This window comes from Prosopis cineraria, unplaced genomic scaffold (genome assembly GCF_029017545.1).
Source record: "Prosopis cineraria cultivar Desert tree isolate PC_DT_omini unplaced genomic scaffold, ASM2901754v1 PC8, whole genome shotgun sequence".
NCBI classification, from domain to species: Eukaryota; Viridiplantae; Streptophyta; class Magnoliopsida; order Fabales; family Fabaceae; genus Prosopis; species Prosopis cineraria.
In genome coordinates, this window is record NW_026555339.1 from 8,263,813 (window position 1) to 8,285,493 (window position 21,681).

At 28.8% G+C, this 21,681-nt stretch overlaps 2 protein-coding genes across 3 annotated transcripts; one reads left to right on the forward strand and one right to left on the reverse strand.

Moving 5' to 3' along the window:
- The first annotated feature begins 486 nt into the window (after window positions 1-486).
- On the forward strand, window positions 487-7,337 carry LOC129318553 (agamous-like MADS-box protein MADS1). The gene is made up of 8 exons (XM_054963393.1): window positions 487-869; window positions 3,787-3,868; window positions 4,070-4,131; window positions 4,235-4,334; window positions 4,457-4,498; window positions 6,151-6,192; window positions 6,272-6,459; window positions 7,094-7,337. Exons 1-8 carry the CDS (start codon window positions 616-618, stop codon window positions 7,095-7,097), a joined length of 774 nt encoding a protein of 257 aa, XP_054819368.1. The 5' UTR covers window positions 487-615; the 3' UTR covers window positions 7,098-7,337.
- A 1,407-nt stretch (window positions 7,338-8,744) lies between these two features.
- Window positions 8,745-14,964, reverse strand: LOC129317645 (probable galacturonosyltransferase 15). 2 transcript variants are annotated; one of them, XM_054961985.1, is made up of 6 exons: window positions 14,470-14,964; window positions 14,041-14,084; window positions 11,451-11,609; window positions 10,420-11,004; window positions 9,974-10,276; window positions 8,745-9,713 (listed from the first exon to the last, which is right to left on the reverse strand). In XM_054961985.1, the coding sequence occupies exons 1-6, from the start codon at window positions 14,702-14,704 to the stop codon at window positions 9,423-9,425; spliced, it is 1,617 nt and encodes a 538-aa protein (XP_054817960.1). In that variant the 5' UTR covers window positions 14,705-14,964; the 3' UTR covers window positions 8,745-9,422. The 2 variants fall into 2 exon arrangements, with proteins under 2 accessions (XP_054817960.1, XP_054817961.1); XM_054961986.1 differs by having other exon boundaries at window positions 11,457-11,609; window positions 14,470-14,961.
- Window positions 14,965-21,681: the final 6,717 nt, after the last annotated feature.

Sequence of the window (21,681 nt, forward strand, 5' to 3'; positions counted from 1 at the left end):
AAAAAAATACTAATTTAAATTTATCAATGTGATCATGAATAAGCCCTTTATAATTAAACTGATGTATTAATTTTTATTTTTACATAAAAATTAAGAAAAATAAAAAAAATCTTTTTATGATCATATAGTAAGTGCATTGCACTAGATTAAATCCAAATAGTAATAATTATCTAATTGTTTTTTTTTAATTCCATCACTTGATACTTTGAAAAATCTGACACTATTATCACATTTTATGTGCGACCATTATTATTAATAGTAGCTTTACGAGTATCCCGAGTCAAGATTGTAGAATAAGTTTATTTAACTTTCTCGAGTCTCAACTAGTTGAACCAAGTATTGCGGGGTGTAATCATAATCTAGTTGTTAATTAATTTAATTAAACCAGTAGGGTTATTGGGTGTGATGGTTGAAGGGTCGTGTTCGGACCCATAAATTCCTGTCTTCATCTTTCTCAGCCAACCATGCCTTCCATATATTGCAACTTTTCTTCACGCCTTAACCACACCACACGCCTACAAATAGCTCCGTCAAACCTCAGACCCAGATTAAATATTAACCAAACACGCTCTCTTCTGTTTCTTCCTTCTCTCTTTCTTCTAACTCTGGCTGGCCATGGAGGTTCCGAATCATCTTCAAGCAGCAGAAGCAGAAGCAGGAGGAGGATCGTCGTCTTCGCAGAAGAAGAATGGAAGAGGGAAAATAGAGATAAAGAGGATAGAGAACACGACGAACAGGCAAGTTACTTTCTGTAAGAGACGCAATGGCTTACTCAAGAAGGCTTACGAGTTGTCTGTTCTCTGCGATGCTGAAGTCGCTCTCGTCGTCTTCTCTAGCCGTGGTCGCTTGTACGAGTACGCCAATAACAGGTTTGTCCTTCAACATTCTTCTCCTTTTGTTTCTCTTCTATTAGTTGATAAATTTGCTTTCAACTCTTCAAGGTTTGTTCTTTTAATTTGCCAATATGCATATCTGTTGGTGAAATAATTCTCTGGGTAAAAGCTTAATTGAGATACAGGGAACATCTATCTTATATTCTGAAGTTCTTTCTGATCTTTCTTACTTCTGCTGGGAATAAGAATGATTTTGTTTCAATGATTTCTCACCTTTGTTTTATATCTATTCTAAAGTGATATTATGTTTGTTTTTCAAGTCAAATACATGAAATATATATACTAAATTGGTGAGAAAAGCTTAATCAACTGGAAGCTTATATGAAGTTATTAAGACCGTACGTGTTCTGAGTTTAGCCGAAAGTGATAGTTTTCTCAATATTTTATGAACTTTTCCCTTCTTCTTCGTTTTGGCTGTGCCTTTCCTTAATGAGCTTTACGGTGCGTATATGTAATTACTCATTCTATATGTGTGTGTGTGTGTGTGTGTTTTCCTTTTCTCCTTCTCCCTCTACGTTCTTCCAACTTGCTAGGATTCAACAGATCCAAGGTGCGATAACAGTAAGAAATAGTGAAGCATTATAACATAGAGCTTATATGTAAAAGCTAAGCATAAGAGCTACATTTTTTAGGGTTCTAAGATTTTGTAGGTTGTAGATCTTAGCTTCTTGCATCTCCCATTTTGCTTTCTCTCTCTCTCTCTATATATATATGCATGTATATCTATTTGTCTGTCTCTCTCTCTCTCCACATCCTAGCCATCAAATCCAGTAGAGTGATCTGCTGTACAAAGCTGTTATGAGTTTTCATCAATCTCTTCCATTTCTTGACACTTCTTTCATAGTTCATGCCATATAGCAACATTTTAGCTCTCACCTCTCATCAGCAAGAAAATGATTCACAAGAAGCTCGCAGATGCAGAATTGCAGACCAGTTCAATTCTGAGACCTTAGAAAATATCAAACTGATTAATTACCAGCAGGTTAACGTTAATGAGTAGATTTCTATTTCTAACAGTCCTCTTTTTCCCTCTCGCCTTAACTTTTCTTTCTCCGTACAAGACAGAAATGAAATACAGAACCCACCTTTTTTTAAAAAAAAAAAAGGGTTTTCTTCTTCTGTTTTTTTAAAAAAAGGCAACAAATTTTGGATATCTTGTTTAGCGAGGATTCCTCTCAATTCATTCTCTAAAATTAAATATTTTTCCTAGTTTCTTAAATTTAAAAAAGTATGGAAGAACTAGCGTTTGAATTCTTTCATGAGCTGATTTTAAGTATTATATTTCAATAAAGTATGAAATCATTTCCATTTATCTTCACCAAAAATAGAGTTCGTCACTAAACACATATATAACAGGAGGGTGATGTCTTCTTATTTTTTTCATTTATTTGTTATTATTGTCAAATATTAATCTCTCTCTCCTTCCCCCCCCCCCAGTATTTCTGATGCAGTTTTATACTTTTTCAGAAAATAGTAATAATAAAAAAATCCAAAAGAAGTCAAATAATTTAGTGTCTTCTTCTGTCATCTTTTTCTTGATGGTCGAGCTGAATAAAAGTAGAACTCCATGCCATGATATCATATTTCCAAGAATAGAAAAAGAAAAGAAAAACTTCTCTCCAGGCTCATCTATACTTAATTAGTTAATTTATCCTTCTCTCTCACCTTTTGTGGCTTTCATCTGTGGGGATAAAGTTTCCAATACTTGACGTAAATAAATAACCCACCTACCCTCAGTTATGTGTATAGGAAATTTCATAGAATGGGAAGGTAATAATACTTATTATATATAAATAAATATCACTACTTTGTGTCAATCTGCTTTATCACATATGAAGTTCATCAGAGAAAGTGAAAGAGGTGTTTCACTTTCACAACAAATGAGATATTTGACATTTCATTTAATCACAGATTGTTTAGACCTTAATAACAGCATAAATTTGGTCTACGAATTAGACAGATTCAGACTTTCAAAGACTGAAGCGGACAAATTAAAGTGCACACTTGAAAACATATGCATAAAAGAAATATATGTGGAGTAAGATTATATTGTTTGGTTGATAGAGAATATATAGGAGAGATTTAAAAAGAGAAGAAGAAGAACATAGGGAAATGCAAAGAAGTAACAGAGAGTGTAAGGTAAGAAAGAAAAGAAAGAGAGTAAAGAGGCAATAAGAGAGTGTGATCTATTCTGAGCTTATTCTTGTGCATAGGGATGTGTAGTCTGCACTCTGCACACATGCCGATCTCATCATTCACTTTCTTAGATTCACAAAGCTTCACTGACTTTTTAAACTCTTTATGTACACTTCAATATCCACCGAGATATATAAATCCAAGAACTCTCTCTCTCTCTCTCTCTATATATATATATATATATTCTGTGTCTTTAATATAGTTATTGGCAAGCGACATGTGGCCATAACCTATGGGATACATACATACATACAGTTTCAGCTCAGCCCATTAAATGAAAGCACATTTTATGGTTAAATAAACAAAGGAAGAGAGCTCATGTCAGCCTCTGTGTGTGTGCGAGAGAGAGAGATTACAAGTCACCAAATATTTTTGAATACTCACACTCGTTAGTCAATGAAGTTTGTCCCATGCTATGCCAGCTTGGCAGTGACAACTAATAAAGAACGACTCCACAAAATCAAGGCTGTAACTATATATATCTCATGCGTGGATGACTAGAAGAATAGAAATTAATTGCAAGTGTTACAATATCTGGTAAATTTAAGTGTAAATGCTCTTCCAAAACTGTCTAAATGTGTTAACCTATATATATATATATATCTATAGTTTCACCGCTGTCTTGTGTTATATGTTGTGTGTGTGAGAGAGAGATTAACTGATGAAATAATTGTGGTGTTGTTGAATGTAAATGCAGTGTTAGAACAACTATTGAAAGGTACAAGAAAGCTTGCGCTGCTTCCACAAACACAGAATCTGTAGCTGAAGCTAATACCCAGGTACACACACACACACACACACACACCGTTTAAGGTTGTGATGATATATAAACGAATGTGAAATCCAAACACACGCACACACACAGAGTACATACATGCAAGAGGTTGCTTCCATATATATGTATATATATAGTTAGGATACCGCTGACGTTCTCGTTCATACTAATTAACTTAAGTTATCTGCACGTACATTAATAATAGTTTTATCAGCAAGAATCATCCAAGCTAAGAAGGCAGATACACGATATTCAGAATCTGAACAGGTCAGTTTCTTGATAATTTTTAAGAAATTAGATATGTTGGCCAATGATTGTGTGTGTGTTGATGAAATATTCAGTGAATGTTGTTGATTACTATAATTTGCAGGCACATCCTGGGTGAAGCTCTGAGCTCCTTGAGTCTGAAGGAGCTGAAAAACCTAGAGGGAAGACTGGAGAAAGGTTTGAGCAGAGTTAGATCTAGAAAGGTTAATTTTCTTCGTTGATTAATTGAATCACTCCTGTTTCTGAGAAAATATATGATACTGCAAAACAGTTCATCTGTTTGCAAAATTTTAACTGTGCAATACTACTTTTTTTTTTTTTGCAGCACGAGACATTGTTTGCTGAAGTCGAGTTCATGCAGAAGCGGGTACTCTTCTTTTCATCCTCATTATTTAGTTTTTTTTTTTTGGTGCCTTTTCTATTTTCTGCTGTCAATATATCAATATTATATTATCATTATATATTATAAAATCTATAACATACCGTACTATTTATAAATGGAGTTTACAATTGTAGAAAAACATGTATATATATGTCTCACTTTATTATTAATTGCATGTAATAACAGTACAGCACGTATAATTAAGGCTCCTAAATTCAATTGGAGAAATTCTTAAGTAAACTAGGTGCATTATGTCATTTGTAATCTATTCAATAAAAATATAGCATTTAGATAAAATTAAATATAAATTAATTATAATATCAATGATAATAGAAAAAGAAAATGCAATAAATTAATTATGCATTATATTACAAGAATAAAATTAATTAAAATAATATCACGTAAGATTTTATTTAGATGATCTGGGGCATTCTAATTAGACAAATTACAAATGATATAGTGCACTCAATTTATCTAAGAATTTCTCATTCAATTGGGTTCCAAGGCATTTTCTGTCTTTGTTTGGATATATAAATTGATTAAATTTGAATATTCATCTCAAAACTAAAAGCCATAAATAAAAGATTAGCAACTAAATGCCATAAATAAAAGATTATGGTTGTGGATCACATCAATGTGAAGTGAAGGAAATTGAAAAGATATAAATTACCTAGAGTTTCATTAGCAGCAATAAGAGTTTTTCCCATATTAAAAATGCTATAAATATCAAATGCCTGAAAGTAGTATAACACGTGCATGCGCATGTGCGTCAACCACTTGTCCCAAACAAAACTAGGATTCAATGCCACTTGTTAGGATTGAGAAGATTGAGAGGTGACCTGGAAACAAGAAATAGAAGAAATGGACAAAAATAAAAAAACAAATATTATATCTTAATTTAAAATTTTAAGATTTAAGTTTATAAATTATTTTATTTATTTTTTATTAGTTATTGACTCTACTTTTAGTTGACGTGAAAACTTTTTACAATAATTTAAGTTTAATTATGTTTGGACAACCTAATAATATCATTAACTAGAGTAACAATTCTAATGCTAATCATTAAGTTTAAAGTGTGAAGATGTATAGAGCAAGAAATCTCATGCATTTTCCTAATAGATTGGCAACAAAACAAATTAAGTTCTATATTCAGTTCTTAATAATGTAAGATAATAAGATATTACCAAAAAAACCAAGAAAACTTTTGGATTAAAGATTTTTAAATCTACTGCAAGGAATTTTTTATTCAGGAAAATTCAATCCCAAGAATTAAGTGATCAAGACTATTATATAATTGACACTTGACAGAACCAAACTGTAATCAAAATAAGTATTTTAAAAAATGGAAATAAAATTGGGAAAATTAAATCGACATCATTTATTTGGGATTATATTTCCCAAATCACGTAAAAAATTAAATGTCATTGAAAATAATGTTTTCATAGAAAAGGATAATTAAAAAAACTTCACCAAACAAAATATTCTTAGCTTTTCAAGTTTATTACTTTTCCCCTTAAAATTTTATGATATAAGCAAACCAAGCACAACCTCTAAAAATTCTTTTCATATTTATTGAAAATAGAAATACATTGTGTATATATATAGTTGAACCTCATCCCATAATTATCATGTTACAGGAAATGGAGCTCCAAAACCATAATAATTATCTGCGAGCAAAGGTCTCTCTCTACCTATCTATGCATATATAATCCATGTTGTTTTATAGTTGAGATGTTGATGAGGATGTAATGCCTGCAGATAGCCGAACAGGAGAGAGCACAGCAGCAGCAGCAGCAGCAATCAAGTGTGATGCAGCAGCAGCAGCAGATGTGTGAGTCCATTCCCTCACAATCTTATGATCGCAATTTCTTCCCTGTAAATCTCTTGGCTTCCAATAATCATCATCACTATTCTACTCGACAAGACCACACTGCTCTCCAGCTTGTGTAAGTAATCATCCATTTCCATATCCCCTCTTAGATTCATTATAACTCAATTCACTTTCAATTTCTGGCTTTTAATTCATCTGCTATAAATGCATGAGAGAACACATTCAACAATTGACTCCATTCTTTAATGTAATATATGTTACACATGTTATGTGATTTAGTGTCTATCTCTCTCTATACTATATACTAATTTCTCTAATTCTATTTATAAGAGAAAAGATTTTTTTCAAGTCATGTTTATAAATTATGTCATTACAAGTTTCCTTTTCTACTTTTTATTAGATGTTGGTGTCAAAAAGTGTGTGTGTATTTTGATGAGAATAAAATTGAAAACTTATTAAATTTTTAGATAAAATTAATGAGTTTTAATTTTTTAATTTAAAATAAATATATTGAAAATGACTTATAAAATATAAATAGAACTAGAGGAGTAGGTGGAGTCTATTTGTTATGCATTTTATATACTTAAAATTAGAGTTATCATGTGGGAATTATGGTGGGAGAAGACCATTTATTTAAAGTTCATGCCTTTGCTTTATTATTTTCCTGATTATGATAATAACCATTTTCTTTATACATGTGCTCTTCTGATAACTTTTATGTATTTTTTCTAATTTCTTTGGATGCTCAGGTAGCTGATAATTAAGAGGAAAGATTATTGGAAATTGTTTCAAAGGGCTAATTTTCGTCAATCTGGGATACTCTGCAACTGGGTTCTAAACTGGTGGAGAGCCACTCATATGGGATCAGTTTTCTAATTGAGAACCGTTATTCCATTTATTGGAATTTCCGTTAATTACTCTCTGAACTAGCAAAACGACCAGCATTTTGGCCCCAAAACTTCATATATTATATAAAAAATATTGTTTATTATCTGATCGGTTGTTATTTCTTTCAAATATCGTTCCCCGTTGGTTTGTTCAGATTTTCTACTAAGAAATGCATGTTTTAATTATGTAAAATGACGTATAAGTATATAATCAACAAATCGAATGAATAATTTGGTCAGTACATATAAGTGCTGGTGTATTAGATTTCTAAATATTTATAATTATAACTATCTGGTCTACACTTAGATACATAAATGATTTAAAATAAGATAAAGTTTTCAGTATAAATTTAAATTCAAGAGAGATATATGTCAAGTGAATTAATTTTTTTCAATTTGTCTGAGCTTAAAATTGCAACGTTACACTAACAAATTTGGTCAATAAACAATTAAAATTATAATAAATATATAATCATTTATCAATCATGAATATACAACTTACTTTTTATACTCCTTGTAATATTGAAAAGGACAAGATGTAGATATTTAGCTTTATATACTTAATGTATTTTATCCAATCTAATCAAAATAAGTAAATTATAATGTATTAATAATATTATTCAAAAGATCTTGTTAAAGTATCGATAATATGTAAATGATTTATATATACTGATTTAATTAAAAATAAGTACCTCTAATATCTAAAATTAAATATATAAATTTTTTATTAGAAAATATGCGAGTTTGATATCTGAGTTGAGAATTTCAACTCTATTTCTCTATGGGATCTCTGAGCTAGGCCGCTGCAAAAATTTCAATCCAAGCAATGAAATAATTTAGGGCAAATGACAACGAAATTCTTCTGAAATATATAAATAATAATTTAGTCTCTTAAAATACTATAATTATCCTAAAATCTCTAAAAACTTTTTTATTATTAATAAATTTATATAAATTGCCCTTATTAAAAATAAATGATTCACAATTTTATTTAAATATTCACAATTTTTCTTCTTATATTCGTAATAATATAACAGCAAATAAAGAATTAACATGCAAAATTATAATTTATTATTGCATTATTACGAATATAAAAAGGAAGTAAATATTTAAACAAAACTTGTAAATCATTTATTTTAAAACAAGGGCAATTTGATAATTTATATAAATTCATTAATTACAGAAAAGCTCCTAGGGATTTCAAGGAAATTATTACATTTCGAGGAATCAAATTATCATTTATACATTTCCGATGAATTTTATTATCATTTTCACAATAAGTTATATTTGACAGAAATAAATGCTAAAAGTATTGAAACAATTCCTGAACATAGAAGCATCAGTTATCAAATAATTTCTAGTACATCTCTCTTTTTAAGTTTTCAAGTCTTAAAATTCAAGATAATATAATGTATCTGATAGGGTAGTGAGTCTAACAACTATTTATACACTAGAACAGCTGATCCAAGTAAAATATCCTAACCAATTAAAAGCAAGGAATTACTGCACCAAATTCAAGGAATCAGAAAATACTATACATGTAAAATTATTTTCCGTACAGAAAAGCATTTTTAAGCAGGTAATTTACAGCAATACAATAATATAGCCGAAAATTAAAAACTAAAATTACCATTTATAATCTGTGCCCAGAGAAAAAAATTATGATGCTTGTGGCTGTATCTCATAACTCTTAACATCAGGATCAGATGATAGTGTTTGTAATATGGCACTGAGTGGAAGCTTCATCTATATATGACTGTGAAGTATATGTAAGCATATGGAAGTATCTGGCAAAATTATGCTGTGAAGAGCGTATAAGTCAGAGACTGAAGGTGAAACCTTCTTCCCTCAGATCCCGCACGCATTTTGTCCTTGTTAATGAATCTCAAATGATCTACTCCAACTTGTTTCCAGGTCTTATGTAATGTTTGGTAGGTAGAAAAATGTTTTTCAAAAAGAAAATGAGAAATGCATTTATCCCATTTTCTTTCTAAGTATATTTCTCATTTCTTTCCTAGAAAACATTTTTCCATGAACCAAACATCTGCTTAAGATCCTTGTCTCTCTTGGTGGATACAAGGTAGACCTATCTTATATTCATTTGAAAATGTCAGGACCAAAAAACCTGGAGATAACTTGTGTCCTAAATGAACACATGTTGGAGCCTTTGAAGCAGTATAATTGTGTTGATTCACTGTGTAATTCCACATCTCCTGATGAATTTGTCAGAGAAATTTACATATCTGTTCCATAAACTCTGAACTTTTGGGAAGCCAATTTCAAGCCACGGCTTTGCAGGGCCGCTGAAATGAATTACAGCAGCAGCTTCCAATCTGTCCGGACTAATTTCTTCTGATTGATAGTGGTAACCTAAATCAGTCACAAGCCATGATGAATCTATAGGATGCACTTGACCCTCAAAAGCAATCAAGGCAAGTGGAAGCACACCTGGTTTCCATAATGCCAACCCAGATTTGAGGTTCTGTGAAATCAGATAAAGATACTGAATTTCAGAATATAGATTCATGACAAAATAGAAACAGTATTGCCAAAAGTATTTTTTATAATCTGTAGCCCGACCTCTAGCTCAAGCTTAGGCTGTGTTTGGAAACAATATGCGTGGGGTGCCAAACTGTGATTTGCAGGGAAAAAGTGGGTTTGCGATGTTCTCACCATGAAACCAAACACACACACACGCTATTATTCAGTTGAGAGACATGGATAGTTACAAGATATACTTACAAGTTTCAACCATCGAAAGTAAGTCTCAGTGATATTCGATCTCCTCCAAGCTTCAAGATCAAATATATTCATGCCGTAAAGCCATATGCTTTGTTCAGGATCGAAGTGGGATGATATGAGAGGATGGGAGAAGTTCAGGTAGTCGATGAATTTACTTCCAGGGAAACCAGTTTCTCCACCAGATGACTTGAAAACCGAACCACAGGCTTTGCCATTAAGATCTAGTTCCCACAAAGAAGATATGTCATGTTGCACCACAACATCGTCATCCAAAAATACCACCTTGTTCAGATCAGGAAACAGCTGTGACAGTCCACAAAAATCAAATTATCAAACAACCATCATAAAGAGTTCATCAGGCTTGTATCAGTCAACCAGAATGCATCTACCGATTTTGTTCCCTTAAAATCTAAGTTGAGAGGCACTTCAAATCAATAACTAATTACCTCGGGGATATAAATGCGGAGATGATTCATCAAGGAGAGGCTACTAGGCCTTAGAACCTCTATGAATCTTTTTTGCTCTTGATCCCTATGGTTGAATTCCCTTTCTTTAATATTCTTGTAATAGTTCTTCCAAATCAATTGATTAGTTTCCAGAATCTCCTGAACACCAGCATTAACTTCTTCAGACCAGTCATATTGGTGCAATCCCCTGACTTCCACTACACCTGATTTCACAGAATTGGTGGCAAACCATGCATGCATGGGAGTATAAGTTTTCTTATCGGTGACGATATGAAAGACTAACTTCTCAGGGATGGCTGAATTTTCAACAGTAGAGGTGACAACAACAGAAGCTGCAAGGACATTGTCAGTTAGGAGAACAACGTGGTGAAAGGTAGGGTCAACAAGTCGAGAGATGGATTCAGCCGGAGGTAGGCGAGATCGAGCCATGGCATTTACAGAGTATTCATCAGCTAACTTGAGGCAAAGACAGTTTAGGCTTTTGGGAACCCCGTGAGAAGCTAGATGCCAGTAAACTGATTCCAGATGCCTTGCCGATCGCACCTTGCGTTCCATTCTTGATAGCTGAAAGTGATGATCAGAAGAATATCGTGAGTTACAAAGAGGATGTATTGAAATGGAGTCAATATAAGCGAAATGTGCACAGATCAATAAGATAGTTTTCTCCCCCGGTGGAACAGTCCTGAACTGGTTCAGGTCTACATAGAGTAGGCATATATATTTTGTGTCCATCTGAACAGACTAGGACTGAAAACTTGAAAGAAACTTGACCAGATATTTTCCTAACGTTGTTCCAAAAAAACTGAAAGAATCCTGAGTTTTCACAGTCATAAGTCATTGGTTCAAGAACGTAATGACAACATGAAAATAAGATTTGCTTTATCTAACCAAAAAGTGGACTAGTTCCTTCCTTGAGCAACATCTAGCTGACTAGCTCGAGAAACCAATCGACTGTTTACTTACATAATCAAACTTTCTCTATCTTTCTCTATTAGCTATTTCTAAGTTACATGTACCGAGGCCTTGATCTTGAAAGCGAATGCCTCAAGGTCCTGTCGCTTAGAGGCCCTCATCTGTTTCACAAGCTCATTGAACGACTCAGCTCCTTCTTCACTCACATGACCGTCGTTCGCTTCCAGCAGCGCTCTGGTCACCTCATCTCTGAGTTTCTTAAGATACGTATATGCATAGCATCAATAGCCATGGTTAAAAAAAACAAAGCAAGAAAGAAAGGAAAGGAAGGGGGAAAAAACAACTAAATTCAAATATTTGTTAATTGTTTAACCAACTCATCATCAATTGAGTGAATTGGCGCGTATAAATTTCATTGAAAAGTAGTTTAACATATTCTTGGTTAAATTATATTGTTATTCAAAGTTTCACCTTTTTGTGGCTGGGTTTATGCTACTTTTGTTTTTGGGAAGAAAGCGAATAGGATATACTAGCAGTGATTATTAGGTACACTAATAGTGAATGGACAAGATATTACTGACGATAATCATCTTCGTAAGAGATTAAATTAAAAAAAGTACTCATTTGGAAAAATTAATTTAACAAATAATGCCATATATTATAGACTAAATGTATCAATACTCTATTTATTAAAGATTAAAATGAAATTTTAGCTAATAAAAATGACAAAGTTTAGACAAATAAGGAAGGAAAAAAACGACAAATGATTAAAAAAAAGTATTTATTATTCGATAAACATGAGGACAAGACTGTTTTAATTTTTTAGATTAGTGTGGATTATGCTGATTTAGCTGTCGTACTCTTATCTATTATCTTCCTTGCTGTCATATTTATTTTGTCCTTTGCTTCAATAATATTTCCGTTAGTGCTACTGTGCCAGGCAAACCTGAACTAAATTCGATGCAATCAAGATTCCACAATTTGAGTAAGGGACAAAATTCGACAAGTCATTTATGTGTCCTATATATTCAAAAGTTTCGTTTAATTGGAAAAAATTAAAGAAAATAAAAAGATTAGATTTCTATATAAATTTTTTAATACAGTTATTGATTATTGATAATTTTGAATTAAAGATATATAACATTTAGTCCTTCAATAATAATGTGACATTTTTATGAGTTAATTAAAAGATTGAACACTTAACATGTTTGATGGAAAACTTTCCAATTAAGATATTGATAATAATATACAACAAAAATTACATATAAATTATTTCAATTAGTTATACCAGTTACTTAATCATGATTTACGTCAGTATACTTGACCTATTTATTCTTAATTATGATTGACGTCCATTTACTTAATTGATATTTCACTACTTGAAGCAAACGCAAAGTATACGAATGATAGTATTTGCCAACGTTTGTCTTAAGGTAAGTTAGGGAAAAAAATACTGAGATTCAGAAATATGAACAGAAAGGAAAAAAGGAAAACAGATTATAAAGAAAAAAAAACAAGAAAAGGAATAACTCGTGATGAAAATGTGACCATATTCCTCTTGAAGTAACACATGATGTGTTTTTTTATATAATACTCCTTCCATTAAAAAATGTAAAGCATTTTTAACGTAATCTCACCCCCAATAAAGTAGTTACCTACCTTCAAACTAACTCTATTTTTTTGTATCTATTCCTATTAAACACCATACAATAAATATAAAGTTGTTCATTAATGGGGACACTTTTGAAGAAAAAAAAGGCAACGATTACAATTTAAAAAACTAAAAATATCTCACATTTTTTAACATTTAACTCCTTAAAAAATGCCTTTCATTTTTTAACGAAGGAAGTATGTTGTAACCACTTTCAGTTAAATAGTTGGAACTTATCATTTATCCCTATAATGCAACATAAATATTCAAATAACTTTAATCTTTGTATTTTAATATATATCTTTTTCAGCCAAGTGGCTTACAGCCATACTGCTCATGCCAAAATTTGATTATATATATTGATAAGGTGGGTAAAAATATATCATTAACTACTATGCATGGTGTATTAATTAAACTTCGCATTTTTCAAAGACTAAAATAAAGTTGTTGGGGATTTATTATGATTTTGAATATTGTAATTTGTATACATGTCATATTTTATATTAATATTAATATTAATTTGATGTCTCATAATATCAAGTATGTATGTTCAATGAATACTCCCTCCAAACCATGATATCGAACATTTTCTAGAAACTCTATTTAATTTAAAATATAGGTCATTAGATAATATTTATAATTTTCTTAATTATACCCCTACTTTATTGATTATTCTTTAATTTTCAGAAAAAATGATACATTAAAATTTTAATTATCATGATTAAAATATTTAATGAGGATATAACTAAAAAATATAAAAAAATTTAAGATGTTAAAGTTTTATCTAACTTTTTTAAAAAATTATGAAGTAGTTATCAATAATAATAATAATATATTATTATTATTATGATACAGGGAGTATATTTTATCAAAGACATTTTTGAGAGACAATTTCGTATTATATCTTTGTTGTGGCCAACGTTTTAATATTAATTAGTTGTTCTCTATGTAGGCAATAAAATGACGTGTAAGTTAAAAATAAAATATGTTATAAAAATAGGAAAGTAATCTTGTAGCTGGGGTCACAATATACATACCAGAGACGTGTCACCCTCGCTCAAAAACCTCCATCGCACACAATCTGCAATTATCATTTCCACTAATACATAAAAAAACTTTCAACAAGATAAATGAATAAAGCATGAAAATAACGAGTAACGACATCCCATCCTGTGAAATTTCGTTCTACGTCTCTCATCTCAGGCTCCCCGTACTTTATTGAATGGTATTCATATTTTTCTTTTTCTTTTTCTTTTTCTTTTTTGGTAGACTGATTCATATTTTTCGTTTCTTCTCATTAATGCCACTGCCAACCTCTACCAACTTAATTTTCATTCAATTCAAAATACTTGAAAAGAAAACTCTAAAAATTGAATTATAGAGTAAAATATTGAAGACTAAAGTATTAATTTGAAAAGTATTACAAAGAACTGAAAATGGAGGAATAAACACGAGATTTGAATTACCTAACGACGAGCAAACCGCAGCAGATTCGAGCACCAAGAACGCGATTCTGACAAAGAGCAACGGCAGGACAATACCAAGCAACAGAACCACCGGCAAGACAGCGCCGGCGGAAATCCGGCGACCTCCTGCAGCAGCAGCCGTACTAGTCTTCGTCGATGCTTTTCCGGCTCCTCCTCCACCGTTCGATATCGCGATCACTCTCTTTGTCCCCTTCGCCGATATGTAGAACTTCATCGTCTCGATTCCATCACTCAATCCGGTTCCTCCTCCTCTGGATCGAATCGGCAAGAGAGATCTGATACTTCACTGGCTCACTGGTTCAGTGCGAGAGAAGCAAAAGAAGAGAGAGAGAGAGGAGAGAGAGAGGTGGGAGGAGCATTTATCCTTGTACTTGCGGAGCAAAATGGAGTTCACGGGAATCGAAATTCTACTGGCACAGTGAAATCAATTCTCTTGAGTAAGAAAAAGAGAAATCAAATCAAATCAAGTGTTTCTGAAAAATGAAAATTTATTGTGAAATTCTTTTTCGTGAGTGAGAGTGTGAGACACTGTATTCGCGCGTGTTTTGAGCAAGAAAAGCCAAAACCAAACGAAAGCTGTGATCGAGGCCGCGGGAAATTAGTAATGTAATGTAAGCACAGGCCTTCGCTCTCATTATCAATATTAAAATATCAAAAACTGTTTCATTAAAAAAAATAAGGGAAAATTAATGATTGTCTCTTATAATTTTAATCTAATTATAATTTAATTTTTTAATTTTGACTCGTTATAATTCAAATATTAAATTTTTAACTCAATTATAAATCAATCTCTAAACTTTATCTCTTATAATTTAGTCCCTAAAATTTTAATTTTTTAAATATTTTAAAAATAAAATTATAAAAATCAAAAGTATTTCAGACTTTTAATATTTATAAAGATTAAAAGGATTTAATAATTTAAAATATAAGTAATAAATTTTAAAATATTTTTAATCTTTATAATTTTATATTTTGAAATATAGGATCAATATTTAACAAATTAAAACTCCAGAAAATAAATTGTAAGAGGCAAAGTTCAAGCACTGATTTACAATTAAATTAAAACTTTAAAGATTAAATTATAACGAGTTAAAATTTTAAGATTGACTTACAACTAAGTTAAAATTATAAGAATTAAATAATTAATTTTTCAAAAAAATATTTACCAGCAATTATGATATTAAAATCCAACCTGTTTTAACCTATGAAGCAATGATTTAAAGATCAAATGATTGTCGACTAGAGTCATTTAATGATTCAATTTGAATCAAAAAAATATTTTTATAATTGAGCTAGATTAGATTGAAGATAGGTCGCTATTGAGCCAAAAATCAGAGTTAAACTTGAAACCAGAGCAGTTTTTTTGAAAACCGAACAATTTTAAATATAATATTAAAAAAAGTTCAAATTTTAAGAAAAATAAAAAAATTAAAAATTCTATCCTATTAAAAATCAACCTTGAGACCTTTTGTTATAAATATGTTGACAATTATAGATACAAATACAAATACTTTTAAATCTATTCATATTTAATTTAATTAAGATTTATTTATATTTGACAAATTATACAATTATAATTTATAATATTATTAATTTACAACCACGTTATGTCATTTTATTAACAAACTATAGATTTTTTTCTTGTATTTATTTTATATATATATATTTAATATTATATTTATTTAATTATTATATTATTGATTCAACCACGCGAATAATAACTCGTTGGTCTTTTCGGTTCAATTTCAAATTCGATTCTAAAAATATTATGCATTGATATTTTAAACTACTTCATGTATTCATATCAGTATTGGACAAGATACCAAAACTCATTGATGCTTCTTTGATATGTATATGTAGAGTATCAAAATATTATTTTTAATTTTAAAAAAAATAATTTTTGATATGCATTTGGTATTTTTAAATTGTAAATTGATACTTTAAAATTGATACTCGAAGTTCATTTTTAAGAAGTTAAATTTTATTAAATATTACTATATTAATTATTTTGTTCCTAATATATTTTTTATTTGCTTCTAAAGTGAATGATTAGATTTTTCTTAAAAATAAGTCTTAGATATAATAAAAAATAAAAATTAATATGTTTTATAAAATAGATAAAAATTATATTTTTTAATTATAAAAATGTAGAAATATAAAATTCTGACATGGCATATAAACCATACGGGAAGATTAGGAGATAAGAAATTAGATAGGGATGAAATAAAAGTTTAATTATTGATTATGTTTTGCTTGGTATTACTATAAAAGATTATACATATACATGCTAGTTTGAATTTTTTTAATTGAAATTAGATTTTATTTTCTTATGATTTTCTATAAACATATATATTCATGTATTGAAAGCATGTTGTATTCTATGTTTTTAAAACTGAAAGTATTGATGTGTTGCGTGTTCAATATACGTGTCAATATTTATACATCATAAGATTTAACCTGTAGTATAAGTGAACTGTTAAATCAATCTATCCAATCAAAAATTTTGGACAAGTTAATTAAATTGAATTTTATTTTTTCTTTTTTTTTTCTACTGAGTTTGAACAAAATTTTGAATTATTTGCCGGTTATAGGGTACTTGCTGATAAATAACATTTGGGCAGAACCTGTAGAATTAAATATTTCAAATTTATTAAAAATATTAAAAAACCTTTTTTAAAAAATGAAAATCCTTAATATTATAAATGCGTATTGAATAGGACGGCTTTAGCTGCAGCAAGCAGCAAACCTCTACGTAAACGGCGGAGACGCTCAAGTCTTAGTGTTTTGCCACTGCTTTTGGATGTTAATTACGGCCTTGACACTCCTTGCTACCGACACTGTCAGGACGTGCCGACGTGGAAATAATCTCTGGTGTTTACCGTGGGGTCGGCCGTAGTGTACCATTACTTACCTCACGTGCACGCGACGGTTGTTAGTTACAGTATTTAGAATTAATCAAATCAGTATTCAAACCATGATGTAATTGGTGATTATTAGTTATGCTAAATGACTATGTTACCAATTTACCGTGTAAGAAAAATTTTTTTTTTTTATGAATTAAAAAATAAAAATGATGATGCAAATCTTAAGAGAATAATTGTTTAAAACATTTTATAAAATTAGACATATTTTTCACTAATGCAAGAAATTTTTTTAAAAAATATGTAATTCATGATTTGTAAATAGTTTAAATTTAAATTATTGCACCTTATATTATTTTAATTTTTTATATTGATGATTTTGTTGGATTTCCTTTTTCTTTTAAGTAATTAGAATGAGTCTGCATGTTTGTATGGAATTCAAGATTTTTTTTCCCTGGAAAAGCTTATTTGGAACTTGTGAATAAATGTTAGGACTAGAAAAGTGATGTTTTATATTTTCAAGAAAATTTCAAACTTTTAAGCAAATGAGTAAATTAAAAATTAAGATAGCTTTTGGTAAAAAGATCAAATGTGTTAACAACAGAAAAATGAAATAAAAAAGTCACGAATTTAAAACGAGACGAGGAAAATTAAAAGAAAGGTGACTTAATTGAACAGAATCAGAAGATTGTTGAACTACACTGTAAAACCATATTGATTTGTCCAGAATTTAGAATATCTAAATGAAAAATAACATCTAATAAATCAGAATCTGAGAAGCGTCATATCACATATGAGACTCTGAAACTAAACTAGTATTACTTGACATGTCACTATCGACAAAGAAACATACGATTTGGAATATTAATAATTTCACATTATATTTAGATATTTTAATATTGCAGTATTCTTAAATCTCAATTCAGGATTATATCAAAAATTGCTTATGTGCTAGGTCATGCTTCATCCTGAAAAAACAAAATATTAGAAATTTAAATAATGAATACTTATTTTCTAAGTTAAATATCGATTAAATTACAGTACGATATCGTGCTACAGCTTATATTTCCTCACAATTTTCGAAGATTTTTAAATGAGTTGTGCACTAAATAATAAAGGAGAAAATTTGGCAAATAACTTTAAATAATTAATTAAGAAGAGAAAAAGGGTTATCAATTGGTTTGTTGACTTGTAGTAGTTAGAGTTCTTGATTTGTTTGGTATGGCATCGATCACAAATTGATCATTTGATTAAATGTTAGGGGGAAATCAATAAGTATTGATGCATTTCTACCAAAATAATACTATTGCATTGCAGTTATGTATTGGACACACACACACAGAGAGCATTAATTTAAATGGTTTCCTTTTATAAAATGTGTTAATCAAATAATTACATATTTCATTATTATTTTTTAAAAAATTAATCCGCAAGTCCTTATAATTTTTTTCAGTTTTAAATTAGGCCCTATAGTTTATTTAATTTTAATAAAAATCTTATATTTTGATTGATTAAATACGTTAACTCCTGAATGTTAAAATTATTAATGAATGAATAATATTTTTAAAACAAAGATACTTTTAAAATTGTTGGAAATTTTGATTTAATACTTTTGTACCAAAAAATAAGAGAAATTTTGATATAGTCCAATATTTATATTTTTATTATTTTTTATGAAAAATTTATATGTATAAAAAACAATTAAATAATAAATTTGTCCTAAACAATATGTCCAGAAAAAATCCAAAACCCTAAGCTTATTTTTTGTATAATGTACTCCTTCAACTTTAAAAATTGTGCAAAAGTTTCCTACCATTAAGAGATGTTAATTTTTAATGTTATTTAATAAAAGAATACATGAAATGATATCAAAAATTATAAAAAAATTAATATTTTTATATAATTTTTTAGATCCGTGCCTGCAATTTTGAGTTATTTTAAGTGATTATATGTGATTGAATTTCAGATCGTAGTTGTTTAATTATTTTAAATTTTAGTGTGTGTATTTAAATATAAATAACAATAGTCATGTTATTTTTTAGGGAAATCATATTTACATAACTCAATCATGAATTAAGTTTATAGTAGTTTATTTTGTTTTAATTAAATCTCTATATTTGATCAATTAAGTTATTTAATCTTTGAAGGTTAAAATCCTTAAATTTTTCCTTTAAAAAATAAAATTAATAAATATATTTTTATTAAATGATTATTTAACTTTAGAATTAATTACATATTTTTTATAATTCAAAATTTAATAAATATTTTTATACATATATAATTGTCGTACAACAGTATATTAAGTCAATTTTTTTATTTTGGCTAAATATATTAAATTAATTTTTTGTAAGCTCCAAGAGTATTTATTTTATAAAATTTAACAATTCATTTTTAATTTTAATCTTCATGAATTAACATATAAAATAGATCAAACTATAAAAGCAAATCAAACAAAACAAATTATAAGAACCTAATTTAAAATTAAATAAAATTATATGGATCTACAGATTAATTTTCTCTATTTTTTATACTGTGAGACTACTGCAATAATCAGTTCGAGAAAAGAGTATTTTTATAGGTCTGCCAATGGTCAATTGACATGAGGATGTGTTATGCGTGCGCTATATATGTATTTGTTCTAAATAGGAAATTAATTAATTCTCCCTTTGTATGCAGGAGGAAGTGGATTTCAAATGCACCATTTAAATTTATAAAAATTTATGAATTTCATGTTTTATTAATTTTTTTTATAATTTTAAATTCCTTGTATACTCTTATTATTTGAAATTTCAACCATTCTTATTCTCTTTTCATTTTTTATTTCCCTCTTTTTATTGTCATTGAATTTAATTTTTTATACTATACAAATAAAAAATTTTAAATACATAAACTTTAAATATAAAATTTTAAATTTAAAATATTAGTCTACCAATCAAAGCATTAAATAATTGTGTGTGACTGAAACTTACAGAGTTAGCCAGTTAGGTAGAGTTTGGCATTTGCAGTGATTAATTTTAATTATTTTAATGATAAAAAGATTAAAATATCTATTATTTATTGTGCAAAATCATTATTTATTAATTTTTTTTATTTTACTTATTAATTTTTTAATATGAGTTGTAAATTATATTCACTTGTTAAATAAGCAGCAATATTAGTTATTAATTTACTAACTTTATTTATTAGTTTACTAATATTAATTGTAAATTAACAACTAATATTGCTATTGTGATTTAATTATTCACATGTCAATTCATATAATTTACAACTCATAATAGTAAATTAATAAGTAAAGTAAGAAAATTAATAATTAATAATTCTGTATAATAAGTGAAGGGTATTTTGATCTTTTTATCATTGAAATTATTTTCACCTTAATCCCCTAAAATAAACTAAATTTTTAAATTTTTTTGGGACTCATTAATAAATAAGTCACATTGATGGCCCTTAATTGATGAGAAAGGTAGTTTTAAACTAATGTATATACATTTATTAATGACGCTATATATATATATAATTTAAGATTAATCAACCTACGAAAATTGTAAATAGAAATCACATTTGTAAAATACATTTCCAAGATATAACATATGAAAGCTGCGTATTTGGTATTTTTAAATTAAAAATATCATGCTTTACTGGTTTAATTAGCAGAGAAATAGTTTTACGAAAATATAAAGCTACTAATATGTGTTCTTGAATATTATATTTTAAATTATGACTGATTTAGTCAAATATAGATAGAATAAAAATTTATTAGATAATTATTTAAAACAATTATTGAAAAGAATTGTGGGGCTAATATTATCTTCTGCTGATATTAGAAAGACATATTATTTATGTCCATATTGAAGGGCGCTTTTTAAAATAGGTTTTTGGTATTTTTTTATTACATCTTTTTTTTCTTTAATGTAAAATATTTGATGAGATATTAATTATGTTTTTTTAATATTATACATATTTTAATTCATTGATTATGAGAGAGAATATAATTCAAATTTAAAAATGTTTAGTTTAAATATGGGTAAAATTAAAAGCTTGTTTATTTTCAGACAAAATTAATGATTCAACCATCTCTTCTTAATTTTGATGAGGTGGTTAAAAGTGCCTTGTAATAAGAATAGAGAGATTACTTCTTCTAACTAACTTTATACATAAAAGTTAGGAATTGAGTGCCCAACCATCAATTTAATAAACTAGAATTCATGTCCCTCACACTAATTAGTTATTGAGTAATTAATTTTGGAAAAAATATTTCAGTTTATACTCAGAAATATGCCTATGAAATTATGTACTTCATTTTTTCAAGCGGCTAATAATAAGTATAACT

Coding starts and splice junctions, on each gene's coding strand:
- LOC129318553 (XM_054963393.1), top strand. CDS start 616: ATGGAGGTTCCGAATCATCTTCAAGCAGCAGAAGCAGAAGCAGGAGGA. Junction 3,869..4,069: donor TAGCTGAAGCTAATACCCAG/GTACACACACAC, acceptor CATTAATAATAG/TTTTATCAGCAAGAATCATC. Junction 6,193..6,271: donor ATAATTATCTGCGAGCAAAG/GTCTCTCTCTAC, acceptor TAATGCCTGCAG/ATAGCCGAACAGGAGAGAGC.
- LOC129317645 (XM_054961985.1), bottom strand. CDS start 14,704: ATGAAGTTCTACATATCGGCGAAGGGGACAAAGAGAGTGATCGCGATA. Junction 11,610..14,040: donor GCGAGGGTGACACGTCTCTG/GTATGTATATTG, acceptor ACGTATCTTAAG/AAACTCAGAGATGAGGTGAC. Junction 11,005..11,450: donor AGATCAAGGCCTCGGTACAT/GTAACTTAGAAA, acceptor CATCACTTTCAG/CTATCAAGAATGGAACGCAA.